General features: G+C 41.3%; 1 protein-coding gene across 1 annotated transcript in view; it reads left to right on the top strand.

Annotated features, from left to right (window-relative positions):
- Nucleotides 1-20,422, top strand: part of DNAH11 (dynein axonemal heavy chain 11) — a 261,889-nt gene that overhangs the window by 34,198 nt on the left and 207,269 nt on the right. Inside the window, 12 exon segments of the mRNA XM_067562084.1 lie at nucleotides 2,914-3,030; nucleotides 7,041-7,178; nucleotides 7,294-7,418; nucleotides 9,367-9,562; nucleotides 10,140-10,244; nucleotides 10,743-11,138; nucleotides 12,570-12,902; nucleotides 14,424-14,678; nucleotides 15,761-15,930; nucleotides 16,445-16,667; nucleotides 20,021-20,137; nucleotides 20,229-20,315. Coding sequence (XP_067418185.1) covers nucleotides 2,914-3,030; nucleotides 7,041-7,178; nucleotides 7,294-7,418; nucleotides 9,367-9,562; nucleotides 10,140-10,244; nucleotides 10,743-11,138; nucleotides 12,570-12,902; nucleotides 14,424-14,678; nucleotides 15,761-15,930; nucleotides 16,445-16,667; nucleotides 20,021-20,137; nucleotides 20,229-20,315 — 2,262 coding nt within the window.

The raw sequence follows: 20,422 nt of genomic DNA, 5'->3' as shown, positions 1-20,422 counted from the left end.
CTTACCCACCATGACTGTGCAAATTAGTCAGGCCACACCCTTTTGAGTCTGACAACCAGCTAATCACATGCTTGTTTGTCAAGGTCTGTCTGACAAGAACCATAGTAACTTTTATTATTTTAAAAATGGGGCTGGTGTTGTGTGCCTAGGTTTTGCTTTTTTTTTAAATTCATGAATGTGAGGTCAGTCAGCATAACTGGCCAGCCACAGATGAGGGCAAGCAGTGGGGCTGCGTGGGTTGCTATCAGCCAGAACCTACTACTGGAATTTGGGATGTTTGCCCCCAGTTGCTTATTTTTAGTGGGTGCCAAATTCTGTTTTGCTCAAGGCTAAGTTACACCAAAGATCTGCCAGGTCGGCTTCTCAAAACGGTTATCACAGTTACATAGGGCCTGATCCTGCATCAGTGAAGTTGATGGGAACTTTGTCTTTGGCGTTAATGGGAGGAGGCCCATAGTGACTTATTTTGTTGTAATAAAATCAAAAGGAAATGTCTGCTTGGAGAGTGAGATGAATAGTGGAAAGAGGATCCTTTGCATGAACGCTTCTCCATGGGAGGCACTAGCACTTGTTCTTTAGCTAGCTGTGTTTTCAGCTGAATTACTTAACCCAATGGGGAATCCAAACGTACGAACTGTGCCCCAGGATAGTAACCTAAACTTGAGCAATAACTAGTTAATGGTTATCTTTGAGATATTAGGGAGTACTGTGCTCTAGAAAGCTCTCCTGTAGAAAACAATGGTTATTCTGTTGCCTAATATATAGGAGCTGCTGATTCTTAAGTTATCTTAATTAAACATATAGTATCTTTGACTCTGAGTCATTGTTTACTTACTCAGTTGATTTGAAAGTTAGTGTATTTGAGCAGAAGTTCAGATAGCCTACTTTCTGATAGCAAGTAAAGAGATAAGTTAAGCTTGTTAAAACTTGTTGGAAACCTCTGTTTGACTGAAGGGCTAATGGCATAGGAATGAAAGTAAGGAGTAATGTTAGTTGGCGCATATTCAAGATACTTGTAGACATTTCTCTCCTTATCACCCCTGCCTAACAAAATATTATAGAACAGCTCGGTTTTCTCTTCTAATTTCTGTGCCATACATCACATGTATTTGGCTTGCAATATTATCACAAGTCAGTACAAATAATGCAATTATTAACTTTTAATCCAATTTGATTATATTGGGATTTCTTCAGAATAATTAAAAGTATGCTGTCAAAATGTCTGAGAGAGGCAAATTTTACCATTTATTTATTTCTATGTCTTGAAAAAGTTCCTATCCATCAGTTTAAATACTGATTACAAAATTTGAAATAGAGAAAGCCAGTCCAATTAACCTCACTCCATATATTTAGAGCACCAAAATAATCAAACAAATCCCCCATTCCCTCTCATACTCACCAAATGACCTGGAAAAGGAAATGGATTTTACACAATTTTCTGAAGTTAACAAATTAAGGTTACTTCAGACTAAGGCTGGTGGCAGCGAATAGGGGCAAATTCAAAATTTGAGAGCAACTCAAGAAGAATGCGCTGCCAGTAGCTCCCTCTCACCAGAGGGTGCTAGTCTGAGTGCCTCTACTGATCACAGGTTTAGAAGTATCTTATGGAGTGAGACGCTGTCTTTCAAGTAAGCAGGTCCCAGTCCATTGACTAGATTTTGTCAGATGGACTACTGTTACTTGTGAAAATTTTCTTCACACACACTTTAGAGCCCACCCTCTGCTGGAAAGAGAATGTTCATTTAACTGTGGCCCCTTTGTGACCTTTTCATTTTGAGCAAAGAATACAGCATTGTAAAATTGAGGCTAGAAAATCTTTTTTGTGAAACCTTTTAGAAATATGTACTCAACGTGGTTATCTCACATTTGTCCAGAGTGTGACTAAAGTGAAAAGTCTTGGGAACCATTTGGTTGATGTACAAATCTCCACATTCAGATTTAGGATCCTATGAGGATTTTACTGGGTTTATGTAGAGCTACATGTAGTAGATGCTTCACAAAGCCGTACTGTACATTTCTGTAATTTATATGTTTGCCACAGTGGACAGCACTGTATCAGGTTTATTTGGGGAACAGGAATTATGCTTACAGAACACACTCACAGTGATGTAGTAAAAGAAAATATAATTCACATCTTCATACCTTGAAATTTCCAGTTTTTCCTAAAAGAGAAGGGATCCTTGGTGATACCCCTTAATAAGTCTATTATATATGTGGTCAAAAGACCCTACATTGTGGCAGTCCTTGGAGTTAAAGGGTGGTGGATGCTGCCCCCACTAGCGACCTTCCATGGCAATCAGAATTTACCCAGGCCCTGATCATCAAAGGTATTTAGGCTCTTAACTTCCACTGAAATCAGTGGATCTGGACCCAAGTGATTTAACTCTATGCTAGATGTGTTCTTTGGAAAGCATTTGTTCATTCCCATATGAGTTTAGCGTGCTGCCTTCACTACACTCGATATCTCCCAGCGTACATCCCTTAGTGTCAAATATATGTTGTAATTTATTTGGCCTCTTTCTTTCCCTTCCTCCCTCTTTCTAGGTTCTGATTGCCATCATTTTATCGTCAAAATTTTTATGTGCTTTAGTATTTTTTATTGATGTTTCTATCCCATTCTTCTGCATAACTGTTCTGTATGTCTGTGGTCTTCTGAGAACCTGTTCCAGATGGATATAAAAAACCCCCACAAATCTATTTTAAATACTTTTTTCCAGCTCCATTAAGGAGTGAGCAAATATTAAGACATCATGGTTTGTTTCAAGGATCTCAATAAACCAAATCACAGATAGTCTAAGTTTTGGAAGTTTTATTTGTGGGGTTTTTTTTATTTTTGAAAGAGTTGTGCTAGTTGTATTCCTTTTAGGTAAATTAACAATTTCTTGTATTACAAATTAAAAATATGTTTTACAGAAATTTGAAGATGACTATGTTGAGTTTAAAACCAAAATCCTGGATTTTGACAGACGTCTCGGATCAATCTTTTGTGTAGGATTTCTTGACTGTTCTGGTTTAGAATCAGCATTCAAGGTCAGTTATGAATGGACATAACCATAAAACTATTCTTCATTTAACAACCACCATAGAGCTAGATAACGGGGCTGAATACATTTCATTTTTGATCCTGATTAAATATTAGTGAGTTATACAAATAGCTCAGTAATACACACAAATACTAGATATAAAGTATGATCATAATACGTTCTAGAGTGCAAGTAAGCTTTAGAGGGTTATTCTAGGACAGTGTTTCTCAACCTGGGGGTTGTGACAGTTTTAGAGGGGTCGCAAGTGCAGAACTGGTATTGCGGGTGGCAAGAAAGGCAATTGCCTGGAGCCACAGGGGCGCCATGAAACTAAGTTACATGCCTCAGCCCCATGGGGGTGGGACTCAGGCTTCAGGGGTACAGTAGTTTGGAAAGGTTAAGAACCACTGTTCTAGGACATCTCTAATCTAAAGTTAAAAGTTGGAGACTAATGAGAGTCAGCTCTGGTTGAGGTGAGTGGGAATTTGTGAATAACTTCAGTGGGAGCAGGGTCAGCCCTAATATTTTTAATACTACAGACATTCTAAATAATGCTATGAATGCAAGTCCCTTCCAGATATTGATCCACAGTTTAAGCCTGATTCAAAGTCCATCGAAGTTGATGGGAAGATTCCCATTTCAGTGGGCTCTGGATTAGGCTCTTGTCCCCCTATCCAGAAAAGCACGTAAGCAAGTGTTTATCTTTAAGCATATGAGTAGTCCCATTGGGCTCAATCCTGCAAGGTGCTGAGAGCCTCCTGACCTGAGGCAGAGGTGACGTGTGGGACACGGGATTATGTGCCTCCCCAGGTTTCTGCCTTACATTTTCAGCCAGGCATCCATCAGCACTGGGGGGGGGGCTTGTAGGGCAGAGCCATCGCAGTCCAGGGGGGTTCAGCAGGAGTGGCTGAGTCCTAGAGCCCTCCATGGAGGGACCATCTAGCTGAGCATCATATTAGTGCCGGGCAGGGCTATTGGAGCAGGCGTTGGCAGCAGGCGGGGCAGGGCTGTTGCTGGCATCTGGTAGCAGGGAGCTGGGCTGGAGGGGGGAACCAGCAGATCTCATCCCCACCACCCGTGGGTGCCAGGCTCTGCAGGAGCGTCAGTGGCCGCGGAGCCTGGCTGGAGGTGGCTCAGCAGGTGACAGTGCACCCAGCAGAAAGAACGGCACCGCCTGTGCCTGCTGCCTCAGGCACAAAGCCTAGGAGACAAAGCAGTCCCACGCTCCCTGGGGCCAGGGCCTGGGCCCTGGCCTAGTGGGGCAGCAGAGGGCTCTAAACCCTTGCCTGAGAGACTACTGCAGAGCTTGCCAGTTCAGGGCTGAAAATCGCTTCCCTCTGCCCAACTCCAGCACTTATCTGAGGGGCTGACACCGCACAGGGCTCTGGGCAACTTTGGCACAAGCAGGGCTCGGCGGCTCCTGGACAGCGCCCCATGTGGGAGGGTCTTAGGGTTTCCCAGGATGCCGACCCAGCCGGAGGCAGTGAGGGAAGAAGTAGCTTACAGGGTAGGCTGCAGGTGCACTAGGCCCTCCTGCTAGGGTCTGGTTCTCCACACAGCGCTGGGAGGAGGACGCACCCCACTGGGTGTTTATGGAAGAGCAGCAGGATTGGGGAGGACAAAGGAGCAAGGTGGGAAGGAGACAATGAGGCGGATCTAGGGGAGGAGGCAGCAAGGAGGAGAGTGTGCAATGGGCCGATGGGTGGGCAGCAGAGGTGATGCGTGGGGCAGTCAGGTGCTCCCCAGGATCTTTAAATTGTGCCCCCCCCATTCGACAGTTAACTGTCATCTCTGCCTGAGTGGGAGTGTAGATCATCTAGCACAGTAGTTCCCAACCTTTTTGACTCAAGGGCCACAAATACCATTTTACAACCCTGAAGGGTCACCACTCCATCAACTCATAAAAAATGGATTGATGTCTACACTAAGGACTACAAATCACTACATATTTAAAGTAAACATTTTGATGCTGCAGTGCTTATTTTTACATTCACTATTTTACACCTACAAATTACTCACAGTATGTCACACACTCACAGACAAAGCACTAGTGCGGATGAGTGACTCACTATACACCGAAGCACATGGCCTGGCAGCTAAGTCATGGTGGGTGCCTGTTAAGTGCAGGCCAAATTGGGAGGCACTGATTTTTAAAGTCCTGCCCCTCCCCTCAAGCATGGTGGGTCCTGGCTGCTCCGCCAACAGCCCTCCCCAGCCACCCATCAGAGCCAGATGGAAGGAGTTCATCCCCCCTGGCTGAAGTGGGGAAAGTGCATGGGCCATGTAGTCCTGTGCATTCCAGTTGGTTACCTAGGCAGTGGCTCCCTTGTGCAGCCAGGGGAAGGGGAGATCAGTGCTCCCCTCCCTCTGGATCCAGCAGGGACCCCAGCAACTAGGGACCCAGGAGAGCGTTTTGCTGTGCTCTCTGCTGGAGCCTGGGAAGGGGATCTCCTGTCCCCTTGGGTGCAACAAGGAGTCTGCATGAATCTTGTAGCCCTGCAGCAATGTGCTCCGCCTGGGTCCTTAGGCAGCAGTTCCCTTCTATAGCCAGAGGGAAGGGAGAGGCGGACCACTTTGAAAAACCTTGCGGGCCACTTTTGGCTCCCGGGCCACGGGTTGGTACTCTCTGATCTAGCACTTCCCGGAGAGCACACAGCACTTGGAGGGACTGAGCCCTTAGAAAATTACAGCATCTTTGTACTTTTCTCATTATTTATAATATGATCTTTTGTGTAGTAATCTTTTCTGTATTTGTATGTATGAATACTTTTTAAAACATACTCACTAGGCTTAACTTATTTATCTGTGGTTTTTTTTGTGGCAGTAAATCGTCTGTGAGGGGCAAATTTAGTAGTATGGAAATTAGCTGTAGAGCTCCCTATTAATGTTTTGTGAATTCTGCACATTGGATGCGGAGGGTGAAAGCTAAATAATCTCAAATGAAAAATAGTTCTATGATTTTTTTACATTGTCACTAAAACCTGCTTCTTTATTCAGCCTTTGAAGAACTATTTGTTTGCCTTTGGATTTTGCAATGTTAAACATAAGGTACAGAAAACAATAACTGTCAGGACAAAGTCAATACTGTGATTTGTTAGTCAAGTAGTAGCTACATACCATGTAGATTACACTCAAATTGTGTCAAGGTAGGTCTTGTAAACTGTTTAATAATGCACAGTGTGTCTAGGACAATTGCAGTTAATATTCAACTAAATAATTTGAAGTGCATTTTTCTAAGGTCATCACCTTGGAAGCAGTTGAATGTATGCCTTGTTGTAATTCCTTCTCTTCTTTTTAAATTTATACTATTTTTTCCACTGAGTTTGGATGCTCTCAGCAGTGTTAGAAAGCAGGGCAATTTTAAAAATCCAGTTAATGGGTAATTTATGGATTTCAGATCTGTTAACCTTTAAGTACTCCTCCAGGCATAGCATATGCCATGGAAACTGAATCTAATATAATCTTCACACAGAATGCAGCTGTCTATTCTGCTTCTGGATTGTCAAATAGTAGACTTTGTTTTAGAAGGGCATTAACCTAAAACTAAATTTTTAGATGAACTAGTGGGATCACATTGAATCAGGAAACCACTGTCTCATTGGGAAAAGAGAAAGATCTCTGGACAGTGAGAAAATGGAAAAGAGAAGATCTCAGATAGCTCAGAGCAATCTGTAGGCAGGGATTATGAAAGAAGTCCAAGGGAGTTACTTCCTAGATCCATTTGAATTTGAAAATCCCAGTCCCACGCTTTTAAGTGACATAAATTAAACATTCACACCGGAAGCCTTTTGCAGTTCACTCGTTTAGTACGATTCAATAGCATACTGGCAAATACGTAGGGCCAGATTCTCAACTGGTGCAAACTGGGAGTATAGCTCCATCAAGATCTGGCCCACATGCTTCAGAAATGCTATTTTTGGTGAGGTTTTCAGTGTGAAAGAAGACTTAAAAAGGTACTTTTAATACAAATTGGAAGTATTATACATGATGGAATCTGACATTCTTTGATTTTTATAGCTTTTAGCCATCTTTGGCTATTTTCTAGAGAAACCTGTCATCATGGAGATTTTTAGCCCAAATTACAACATCTTACTGCAAATGTTTGATGAAGAGCTGGATAATTGCAAACACTTGTTTGATGAGCACATTAGACAGGTACGTAGCAAAACAAAAATAAAAGCAATGTTTTTGTGGTTTTGTTAGGTGTAGTTAATGAACTCTTAATTCATAATTGCTTGTATACTCATTTCTGTTATATTAACTCTGGCAGATAGAAGAGGGAAATGAAATAATAAATAAAAATATGCCATTTACTTCAGGAAACCTTAAATGGTCCAAACAACTCCAAGAACGAATACAGACATTCTGGTCAAACTTCTCATATCTGTCTCACCTGTAAGTGTTCACACTCAGTTATTTATGACTGTAGCATTAACAGCCCTTGAACATGACACTGCCAGTTATGGTTGAAAAAGAGACTGTATTGTGATCCCTTTGCAAATGTGGCACTTTTTTGTTTACTTCCTTCTTTGTGCATTGGAATTGTTGGTGTTGATACAAGTTGAGGAACAGTTTTAGGGCCTGAATCTGCAAAAAGGATCCACACACATAGAACCTTGAACTAATGCAGCTATCTTTGCAGGTTTGGGGCCCTTTGTAGTAAGTGCTGATGCAAACAGAATGAGCTCCTCTTATGGGTATCTTTTAGAAGCCTCAGAATTGCTTTTTAAGATTTGTAAAAGGGGTTCTCTGAGTGAATCACAAACAAAGCAAAACAGAGAACATTTCAGCTTTTGAGATGACACTGACATGTACTCTGTTTAAGCAAAAAGATTATTCTACATGGGTAAAACTTTCAGAAGTGCTTAAGTGGGACTTCGGGATGTTTAAAACCCATACTGGGATAGAAGGGGCTAAGGAACAGTTCTGGGCTCAGGTGGCTCAGTTCCACTGCACCTGCAGAGCCTGCTGCAGCAGGAGCTTAAAAGGGAACCTGACAGCTCAGAAGCGGGGCAGACTGGATAAGAAGGACAGACCTATCTTGAGAGCTCCCGAGCAAGGACACAGCAGAAGTCATTATTGCAAAGGAGGGACCTGCAAGCAGCACTTTCTCCAAGCCCTAGAAGAGGAGACCCAGGCGAGAGGTAGCTGGAAGCTTTCTCTCTGGGGCTGACAACTGAAAGAAGCCTGGAAGACAGTCCAGAACTGGGAGCCTGACTGAGATTGGGGCTGATCAGGGCCCTGGATAAAGGCAGAGCATGCCAGACCCCAGGCAGGCGGTGGAGGGGGGGGCACAACCCATGACCTTTCCCCAGTGTGAAGCTGGGGCTAGCCTGTAAGGAAGGAAGCTACCAACTGAGTCCAATTGGGCTGAAGATTCTGTTGTTTTTGCTTTTTTCTATTAGACTTTAAGTGAAGGACTTTGAGGCCTTGTGGGAACCAAGTGGTAGGAGGTGGCCCAGGAAGACAGGTAGCCCTGAAGCACTCTGGGGTGTTTGCTCTGGGTCGGAGCCCGATTGAGAGGAAGGGCTCGGGCTCCTCTAACAACCATCCTTTTCAAGAAAAGGGCATAGATTCCTTTCTCCTCCCACTTGGCGAGGAGTTGAGAATAGAGACACTGAGCCCTGAGTCAAGGGCTGCCACTCCCATAGTTCTGGAGGTGGGCTGAAGAACCTTTCTTCTATGGGGATGTTGGACTCTATTTTTTCTTGGATTCTGTTACTCTGGAAGTGGGTGAACTTAATTGGTGACCTGGCCGGAGGGCTGAGTTATTCTGTACCAAAAGGTAGACCACCACAGTGATTGCTGGCAAGGGATGCCAAAGATGGGAGAGAGCTGGCACCCAGTGACCTAAACACTAGGTAGTAAGCCCAGACCTTGTGACATAGCCTAAGTTGCTTAGGTTTTAAATTTTTTTTATCCTATCTCTTTAGTTCCAAAAAATATTTTTTAAAATGAGGCAACACCATGTATGGAATGTTCCACTAAGAGAACGATATATGTACTATTCTGAGATCAGTGTGGGACAGTGTTTTAGAATATTGGGCAATAGGTACAATCACTCAGGAAGGTGAGGGAGTATGCCCTCTCCCTTTCCCACAGCTTTTTTTATTGTCTTCAGTGAGGCTGTAAGTCTAATGAGATCTCACTTTTGGTCTCCATTCAACTTTTTGTGTGGTGTTGCTGATGAGCCTAGAATTAACTGAGAAAATATTTAGAAAACAGGACATTCTCTAAATTTTAACAATGTCAGAGCTGAGATTTTGCATCTATACTTCTTGACGATATTATTGTCAAATATTAATGAATAAACTGGATTGTGTGTGATTTATTTCCCCCTCAGAATCCTGGAAGGTCCTGAGACTGCTTTAATTTATCAAAAATACATAGAGATGTTGACTTTACTTGACCAATATGAAGAGCAGATCTATTGTGAATGGAAAGCTCAGGTGGATGAAGTTTGTCAGTTTAATTTAGATCAACCACTAATTAAACGCAATCCTGAAAATGGTCTGCTAAGTGTGAACTTTGACCCTAAGGTACGATATAATGTATTACAATTAAATGTATGTTGTCCAGTGTTTTTTCCCCATGAATTAGAGACATTGAGAGTGTTATAAATTGGGAATATTTTTAATGTGAAGTTAATATTTCAGTGTATGAGTAAATTATTATACTTGGGGAAATGCCTTTGTTTTATGCTACAGTTCCTATGATTGTTTATATTATTGTCTTAGTTTTTCATTTGGAAAATATGGTTCCCCTGTGCCTGCATGGGAGAGAATTCTCACTTTCAGAAATAAAGAAGGCTGTTGTAATAGTATTTTGCTTTCTCTAGAGACAGCTGGAGGATAATAATAACAGTTGGCACTTACTGTACAGTATATAGCACTTTTAATGTTTAGACTGCTAAACCCTGCCCCACCTCACCCTTAAACTCCTGAATCTAATTAAAAGAGGTTCTATTCTATAGAGGTTCTTATAATGTGTTCACCACTGTAGTATCTGAGCATCTTAATATCGGAGATTACACACTGAATTAAACAAAATAAAAAAAACAACATTGTACCTTCTGAAAGGAGATTAAAAATAATAATACTGCTTTGTTTCTTATAGCTAGTGGCTTTGTTGAGAGAGGTGAAGTATCTCCTGATGTTGAATCGATCCGATATTCCAGATTCTGCATTAGCAATATATACAAAAAGGAAAACTTTTGCTAAGGTTTGTGCTTTCAGGAAGTATGAAATAATGTCCTTTTTTCATTGCAAAATGTTGCAGTGTGTGTATGTATGCATGTGGGCTCTACTTGTTCTGCTCTTCAGTATACCCTTCCTTGCATAATTTGGGGTAACTGGCTTTTGTGTGGAGAACTTTGCAGGAGACAAAATAGATCCTGCAACTGGCAGGAAAGTAATGGTGCTGTAGCACTGCTTGGAACAGTGGCTATAGCTTCTCCCCACTGGCAGGTCCAGTGCTGCAAGCCCCCCACATAGTTAGAGTGTGGATTCAATAGCTCCTTGTCTGGTCCAGCTCCATGGTCCCCAAGCCCATTTCCTGCTAGCCCATTTGGGGCCGGAGTGGTTCTCCTTTCTCGTGTACAGGGTATGGAGGCCTTACTGAATAGCTGCTTTGCTCATATAGTCATCTACTCATTCAAATGGCAATGGTGGCCCAATTTTAGAGGAATTTCTCCCTATGAATGTCTTTTTACACAAACAGTATACTGGAAACCTTGAACTCATCGTTCAGTGGTACAACCAGCTTAAACAGACTGTTCTGGAGGTTGAATATCCTCTGATTGAAAATGAGCTGAGAGCTATTGATGATCAGTTAAGAGAAGCGGAAGAAGTATTCACGTGGCAGGAGGAGAATTGCTGGAAATATATTGAGCAAGTGAGAGCAACAGTGCATGACTTGGAGCAGAGAGTTCAACAGTCAAAGGAGAATATTAAAACAATTCAGCAGTTTATGAATTCCTGGGCAGAACACACACTCTTATCTAGGAAAGATAACAGGAAAGATGCTTTATTAAATCTGGAGGATAAAGGAGATAGACTTGCTAAGAAATACAAGTTACTAAAAGAGGATGGCTACAAGATTCATCAGCTTGCAGAGGTAACTTCTACTGTAATTGCATGTTATTTAAATGATCTGATAATCTTTCTTTCTAACAGCATATTTCTTTTTATTATTATTCATAACCATACTTGTATTAATAGTATCCTGCAAAGAATATGTTAAATTGAGGATAAGTGAGGTATATCTAGAGTAGCAAGAAGGAGTTAAATATTTGGCGTTCTGTATAATCTGCAAACTCTTAGCATTCCGTTAAATTCACTGATGTACTTGACTGTTCAATTATTTAAATAGCTATACAAATTACATAACAGTTCCTTTAAAATTAACACATTGAAAAAAATAGGGATAAGATGGAAGAATAATCTTGATACCGAGTTAAATTAGTATTGCTTTTTATCTCATTAGACGAAGAATTATAGGCTAGATTGAATCATGGCACACCCATTATCTCTGTTTTGTTTCCCTGCACTACATTTTGTTAGCCCTGCGCTAAATTTTTCCCATGACCTCCGTAAGATCACCTTTGTAGCTGGAGCAAATACTACAGTCTATCTTTCAGAGGGCATATTGTAAAATTTCTTTCTAAAATTGAAGATCTCATGAGTTATGTTCTTAAAAATATACATAGTGTTTTATTCCCCTGTTATTTATGAATGCTAAATAAAATGTAAAAAAAAAACCCACAAAAAATCTCTCAAACGTCAGCTGCTATACCATGTGACTACCAGTGATCTGCAAAAAACATAATTCTGTATCAAAATCCTGACACGAAAAAAGATTTCACACTCCAATTCTTTGCATGCCTGGCACCATTTTTTGCAGACTTCCTGGAAAGGACTCTGCTTGATGTTTTTGATGCAAATTGTATGTAAGATGAAAGAGAAAATAGACTTTAAATATTTTTCTTTATCCAGTAACTTCTTATTTTTTATTCCACTACTTTGAGACTATTTTCTGGTCCATATTCTATCTAAGTTTATTGATAATGGTAAGTAAAGAGTTGTCTTTATTTAAGAATTAGACCAGATGAGGACTTTTGTCTTTTGAAAATATTGTAAGTAGGTGAATCTAATAAGGGCTTACACTGGCATGCAGAACAAGCAGTGGTGTGCTGAACTAGCATGCTGTGGCATTCTTTCAAAAATGTTGATGCTCTATTGAAATTGCAATGTAATATAATAATTCAGGCCCTGACCTGCAATCTGGTACATGCAGGAACCCTGTCCCTGCACAGAGTTCCACTAATATCAAGGAGGCTGCAAAGAGGTGAAAGGTCCACCCAAGCAGATCAAATTTTAGGATCAGGGCCACATTTGTTACAATGGATATCACTGGAGCCTTATTTTGTCCTAAGTATTTACTACTGAAATGTCATTGAAGCAGTTACATATTCTGAATGACAAATCATTTGCGCTAGATGGTTGTATGATTAAAGTGCTTTGTAACTTGTTTTTTTTTCTTTCCCAGGAAAACTTAAAGCTTTTCAGAGCAGATTCCTCCTCAGACTCTTGGAAGATTTATATAGAGTACATTGATGATATTGTAGTTGATGGTTTCTTTAACACAATAATGCACAATTTAGACTACTTCTTGGAGAACACAGAGAGCGGTTTGAAGCCTGCTCCATTTTTTCAGGCACAAATGATCCTTAGCGCCCCAGAGATTGAATTTAAACCTTCACTAGATAAAGAGGCTGGAGATGGCTTTTATGACCTAGTAGAAGAACTTCTGAGCAATATTTTCAAAATGTCTGCCCAGGTGAAAAGAGTAGCAGCACATCTGGAAGTAGAAAATTACCAGGTATTTTATACTTTCTCCATATACTTGGGAATAATGAATCTAATTTAATGTAAAACAAATGTAGATTGCAAGAAATTTGATCACTGCAATTAATGTATCATTGTGAGGGAAGGACCACAAGCCTCAAAGCCGGGCCCACAGGCAGTTCTCAGGCCGCGACTGCCACAAAGCAGCTCACCTGAGAAACTAGAGAAGGATCCAGGAAAGGATTAGCTCACTGAGGGCCCTGCCCCCAAAGCTCCCACTTGGGAGAAACATCCAGCCCCCCAAATTGGCTATGTTGAAATATATAAACTAGGAAGTTATTCGTGCACCTAAAGGAATCCTTGGCTGGCTGTGACTACAGCCGCCTCCTGCTTATCTGACTGGTAAGCCTGTATCCCCACCTGCTCCCGGTTCCTGCTTCCCTGCCTGCTCCCGGTTCCCGTCTTCCCATCCCACACTCCCGTCTACTTACAGTTCCTGCTGTCCTGCCCTGCTGCAGGCCCCTGCTCCACCGCTTTATTCATGATGCTGTTTCCGGCTCTGACCCCTGGCCTTGCACCTGACTTTATCTCCGGCTCTGACCTTCAGCCTGGTACCTGATGCTGTCTTCAGTTTTGACCCTCTTCTCCAACCATTAGTCCTGACTCCTGCTCTGACCACTAAGCCTGAGAGCCCACACTCTCGTCACTGCAATAATGTACAAATAGCATCAGCTTGTAAACACTAGGTCTTGTTTGTACTCTGTAGTCCACTGATTTTTACATCAGTGTAACCCCCCCCTTGACTTAAATAGTTACTCCTGATTTTCATCCACGTTAGTTGGAAGAGAATCTAGCCCTATATATCTGTTTTCTATGATGTATTAAAAATAAAAACTTGCACACTAGAAATAAAGTTGTCTCTTTAAACAAATTGAAACCAAATATGGAAATAGAGTTCACTGAAATATATATTTTTACAAAAGATGTCTTGCATATTTTTCAAACCTATCTTTTTGGTCTTGTGAGAGTCAGTCTTCCTTGTATGTCATTCTCAGCCCTGAAGGTCCACGAGTGACCTTTTCTGTAACCGAAGCTTAATCAATTGTAGAGATGAGGGGGCAACATCCTCTACCTGGACACTTTAATTATGTTAGTTTCATGAGATGTTCAGTCTCCACTAACTTGCCAAAGATCTCCACTCTTTTGAAATTACTGTTTTTGTCAGTACTGTATATGGCATAATATCCAGCAGAAATAATAGATGGCCGCCCAGAATGTGCACTGTTTATAGAATCATTGAAATGTAGGACTGGAAGGAATCTCGAAAGGTTATCTAGTCCAGACTTCTGCACTAAGGCTGGACCAACTATATCTAGACAGTCCCTGACAGGCCTTTGTCTACAGGCTTTGGTAGCAATGGTGATGGGGATTCCTGAGTTTTGCAGTTATATAGCAAGTGTAAACTAGCAAATGATTTCTATATTAATGTTAATACACAATACTACATATAGTTGGTTTACTGCTGTAAAATAATTACTTCTTTTTTCATGCCTAGAGCGATATGAACAACATGTTAGAGCTGTCGGAGATCAGGCAGGAAATTATGGACAGAGTGGCAGATGTTATTAGGAAAGCCTTGGACTACAGAAATTCTCTGGACGCCTACGCTTATCTCTGGGTAGATGACAGGACTGAGTTTATGAAGCAGTTTCTGCTGTATGGTCATGTGTTAACTTCTGAAGAGATAGAAGCTCATGCCGACGAGGGAGTGCCTGAACAGCCACCTACTACTGAGCAGTTTAAAGAACAGGCAAGCGAGCAAATATTCATTTGCAGCTTTAGCTGACTTTGTATTTGGGTGAGACAAGGTAGGTGAGGTAACATCTTTTACTGGACCAACTTCTGTTGGTGGAAGGGACAGGCTTCTGAGCTAAACAGAGTTCTTCAGGTATGGGGAAGGAAATAAGTGTCTGAGCTAAATACAGTTTGGGACAGATTAAGCATAAGGGGTAATGCATGTTATAGGAGGCCACTTGAAATAGAGTGGGCAATAAGGGTTAGATTGCTATGCAAAAGGATTTTGAAGTGGGCCACTAAGGGTAAGCAGAGAGTTGTGTATTAACAGTTGTTGTAATGAGCTTAAAACCAGAGTCTCTCTTGAGTCCATAATTTTTAGTATTTGGCAGCATTATGAATTTAAGTTCCCAGACTCACCTTTTCTAGGTGTTGTGTACGTTTCCTTTGTGGACGAGTATTGAAAGATCATATGTGGAGTGATTGTTTTGTTAAAAATGCTCGCCCACAGGTGATCTGGTGTTTCTGTCTTTGTCATTTTTTTGTGTGAGTTCATTCAAGAGCGTAGTGATTGTTGGGTTTCACCCACATAGTAGTTATTGGGGCATTTGGTGCACTAGTTGAGGTATATGGTTGTATAAAATGTGTTGTGATAGGCATGTGTTCGACCCTTGGATCTTGAAAGATGTGTTGGGGAGGTGTTGATCATTGTAGCAGTGTAGATGTCTGCAAGATTTGCATCTATTGGTCTGACAGGATCTGGTGCTGCTTTGAGTTGGTGTGTCCTGGTCCATGAGGCGCTTGCTCCTGATGACGAATTTAGCGAGGGTGGGGAGTTGTTTGAAGGCCAGAAGAAGGAGTTTTGGAAAGATGCTTTTCAGGATGTGGTCCCCATCAAGTATGGGTTGTAATAGTTCCTCTGTATGGGTTCCATTGTGAGGTGGTAGGGGACAACTAGGGATGTCTGGTTAGTAGGTGTTTTGTTGTTGTTTTTTCCCCTAGAATTGAAGTAGGTTCTTTCAGGATATTTGCATGGCCGCTGAAATTTGGAAGAACATATATGTTTGTATATGTAATATAATCTTTTATCTGCTGTAGATTGACATCTATGAGAATCTGTACATTCAGGTGAGCAAGTTTGAAGACTTCAGAACATTTGAAAGCTGGTTTAAGGTGGATATGAAACCATTCAAAATGAATTTGTTAAACATTATTAAGAAATGGAGCTGGATGTTCAAGGAGCATCTTTTGAGATTTGTCATTGACAGGTAAAAATGCATCCTGTTTTTTGTTTAGAATAATTCTAACTTGCTATTTTCTTAATAGTCATTGATATCTATTAAATAATGATTCAATGAGCTGAATTTTGACTTGATTTGACTTAACTCTGTGCAACCCTATTATCTTAAACTTCTTTGACTGGCTGTACGTCCAGGTAGAATTTGGGCCAGTGAGGCTAATGTGCAATCTTAAAGCTAGGTTGTATTAAAGTGTGTGTGATAATTTTGTGTATAATTGGATAGCCTTCTAACAGTGATTTTTAATTAGGTATAAATTACCTGACTTTCAAAACTGCTGAACACTGGCAAATCTCATTGCTGTCAATCTAAGCTGCAGGTGCTCAGAACCTTTGAAAGTCAGGCCAAAACTGTTTTAAGACACTCATAATGCAAAAAGGAATGTAACCATAAGGGATATTAATTTTAAAACTCGTTATGTATCAGATCACTTGATAAAGAAAAGGTTTTCAGAGTTGAAATCTTATTTTCTTCTCTTTGATAGTCTGACTGACCTTGAAGAGTTTATAAAAGTGACAGATGCTGGACTCCAAAGAGAAGTGGATGAAGGAGATTATACTGGACTAGTAGAAATCATGGGGCATCTCCTGGCTGTGAGAGACAGACAGGCAGCTACTGATGAGCTCTTTGAACCTCTAAAGGAGACTATTACACTGTTGGAAAGCTATGGACAGAAATTGCCAGACCAAGTTTATGTCCAGTTAGAGGTATTGTAGGATTAAAAATAAAAAATAATACGTCCCCCAACCATACTATCTGAGCACTTCACAATCATGTAGAAATTATAATTGCAGTCACTCTCTTTCTAGCCATAAGAAAAGTAGCTCATACTAGATTTTAAAATTATTTGTTTACTTTGCGTGTGAAGTATTTATTTAGGGAAAACCAAGCCAGAGAATTTTTTTTGCAATTAGTTCTGAACTGGGTGAGGACCCTAGTCCATTTTTGCCTCCTTAGGCTGTGAGTTCCATAGACTAGGTCCAGCTCTTATTAAAGTTCTGTCTCCTGCACTTGCAAGCCTCCCCCTAGTAGTTGACTTTTCATAGTTCCAGTGAAAGATGGCTATTATGATCACGGATGGATAAGCAACTTCTCAAGCAGGTAGGGCCAATCCCATGAAAGACTTGGAGTATGAAGGTAGAAACCTGGCACTGGACTTTGTATTCTGTGGAAAGTCAGTGAAGTGATGAGCTCATAATGACCTGTGGTGTTAAGCAGGCTACTACATTTTGTACCATTTGGAACGTTTTCAGGTTGTGTGGCTTCAAGCACAATAATCAAGCTTTAAGGTTACATATTCATGGATAGCAAAGTCTGAGGCTGATAGCATGAGATACAATCTTCTGGCCAAATGCTGATGGAAATTGGTGCTTTTTGACACCATGTTAATTTGGGCATCCAGTAACATTGAGGAGGTTGAAAAGACTCCAAGACTGCAAACTAGGGCAGATGACTTCTCTATAATATTCCTATTATTGAGGGCAAGTTTTTCAAAAGAGCTTCCCTCTTTCTACCAGCATCTCAGTCTTGCCTGGAAAACTTTGAAATTTACATTTGAAATTCTTCTTGGGTGGTGGGGGCAAAACAGCAATTTGCATAAAAATATTTTAAATTTCTTATCTCAGTGCAAAAACAGCATTTCATGCACAAAACTCTGAGTTCTAAAATGATCTGGAACAAAGTGAACTTTTGTCTTTCAAAAAAAAAGTTATTTTTGTAGCAGTTTTAGTGAAATCAGCAGCTAATATATACATACATCCTGTTTTCCATAACTCCATTTGGCTTATCACATTTATTTTCACTTGCATTTATGAAATGCAGTAGGGGGACCCCTTTGTTAGTAGTGGGACATCTGTTAGTAGCATCTGTGGCTCATCTTGGGGTGCACAACCCCCTCTGTCTGCATTTGGGGAAGTCAGGAATACACACAGAAAACACTCCAACATTTATCAGTAACCAAACACTTAACATTGTCAGCAACCAATGTCTCTGTGTCTCAGTCCCGGACAAAGGTTCCTTCACTTCTCTGCTGGGTCTAGGCAGCTTTCTGTCTGATCTTTTTGTAGCAGCTTTCAATTGTCCCTCTCTCTCAGCACAAACAAAACTGTGGCCAGCTGCAGCCTCATCTTATCCAGCTTTTGTGCCAGATTCAGCCTTTCAGTCACAGAGTGAAGCATCTCATTCCCTTTGAGCTCTGACTGATTCTTACATGCAGTGCAATGCAGGCTTGTGGGAGCACATGCTCAGATTGCTCTGGACTTGCTCCCAACCTAGAGCTGATTCTCAGCTAGCTGTGTCCCTGCAGCTATTACCATAGCCAATTGGTGATCACATCATTGCATGCTGTCTCTTCTTCCCAGCAGAGCCTGCCACAGGAAGTGGAGATTGCCATTTCTCTACCCAGCTCCTGTTTTCAGTCTTCCTGCATAGCTCATGTTTTTTAGACCTTTAATCATTTCTGTTGCTCTTCTCTGGATTTTCTCTGATTTGTCCATATCTTTCCTGAAATGTGGTGCCCAGAACTGGACACAATGCTCCAGTAGAGACCTAATCAGCACGACTGCTAATACATCCCAGAATGATGTTTGCTTTTTTCGCAACAGCGTGGCACTGTTGACTCATGTTTAGCTTGTGCTCCACTATAACCCCCAGATCTCTTTCCACTGTACTCCTTCCAAGGTAGTCATTTCCCATTTTGTATATGTGCAAGTGATTGATCCTTCCTAGGTGGATTACTTTGCATTTGTCCTTATTTACTTCAGATTATTTCTCCAGTTTGTCCAGATCATTTTGAATTTTAATCCTATACCCCAAAGCACTTGCAACCCCTCCCAGCTTGGTATTGTCCGCAGACTTTGTAAGTGTACTCTATATGATATTATCTAAATCATTGATGAAGATATTGAACAGAACCGGACCCAGAACTGGTCCCTGCAGGACCCCACTTGATATGCCCTTCCAGCTTGACTGTGAACCACTGATAACTACTCTCTGGGAATGGTTTTCCAATCAGATAGGCACCCACTTTATAGTAGCTCCATCTAGGTCAGTGGTTCCCAAACTTTTTACCCTCCCCCATCCATGTCCACACCCCCCCCCAGCTAGTAGTGGGGCAATGATAGGGACAGGGACTACGGCTGGAAGTAGGGCCATGATCAGGGCTGGGGGCCAAAGCCAGGTGGGCACCAGGCACCGAGGCTGGGTGGGGGGCAGTGGGCACCCCAGGGGGAACTGGGGACCGCTTCGGTGGGCTGCGGGTGCCATGGGGGCCAGGCCTGGGCCCAGAGCCGAGCCAGAGTGGAGCAGGGCTGGATAGTGCTCCCTCCCTGCCCCCCATAACGGCTGGTTTGGCCCCCCCCGAACATTCCTCAGTGTCCCACACAGTTTGAGGACCTCTGATCTAGGTTGTATTTACCTAATTTGTTTATGAGAGGGTCGCGCGAGACAGTTTAAAACACCTTACTAAAGTCAAGATATACCACTTCTACTGCTTCTTGTTATCTACTTCAAAGTAGATCAATTTTTTGGGTTAGGGATTTCACATATGTGCTTTGTGTATGCCTAGCACAATGGGCCATGATCCTGACTTGGGCCTTTGGACACTATTACAAAGTATATATGGTCCCATAACTTGTGAGGTGTCAAGGCAATGAAAATTGAGTGCTTCAGTTACTGTGCAAGAGGTGCCCAGTATCTCGTAGATCAGGTTTTATGTGACTGTACTTAAACCTACTTGAATAGCTTAGTCAAGCACATTTTAGTTACTCTGTATTTTCAGAAAAGTTTGTGATTTATTGTGTTGCTGCTGTTAAAATAAATCCTATCAAGTCACTGCAAGGAAAAAACTGCCACATCTAACTTCCTATTAAATATGTCCTGCACAATTTATTTGTTCTAAAGAGCTGAGTTGTGAAATAATGATAAAAGTTAATTGTTCCCTGAATATTAGATAGATTTGGGGTCATGCCAACAGTTTCTATAGATGGTTTCTAAGTAATCTATTCTGCTGTGTGAAATGTTCAAGGTCTCCATATGAGGATAATTTTACATTGTTCAATAGGAATTGCCTGAAAAATGGAATACCACCAAAAAAATCGCTGTGTCTATAAAGCATGAAGTGGCACCTCTTCAGACTTCTGAGGTCACACTGATCAGAAAAAAATGTGCTTCGTTTGATGTAAGCTGAACTCTGCATTCAGTTTTCTAACACGTTTCTGATGAGAATACGATCATTGACTGAATTTATTGCCTGCATTTCTTTTCATCAGGGGAAGCAGATAGAATTCAGAGAAAGATTTAGAGTGGAAGCTCCCTTTTGCTTTGATACAAAAAATCCATATGCACTTCTTGATAAGGTAATGGGAAAATCACAGAACTGCACATTTTCTTAGAAATCTTTCAGTATAAAATTAAAGAAGTTTCAGTTTATGTATTAAAATAATTGGACAGTTTGTATTTCACA

Source organism: Emydura macquarii, unplaced genomic scaffold (assembly GCF_026122565.2).
Source record: "Emydura macquarii macquarii isolate MOO-44397 ecotype Brisbane River unplaced genomic scaffold, CSIRO-AGI_Emac_v2 contig_2422, whole genome shotgun sequence".
In the NCBI taxonomy this organism is placed as follows: Eukaryota; Metazoa; Chordata; order Testudines; family Chelidae; genus Emydura; species Emydura macquarii.
This window is presented reverse-complemented; position numbering and strand designations above follow the sequence as displayed.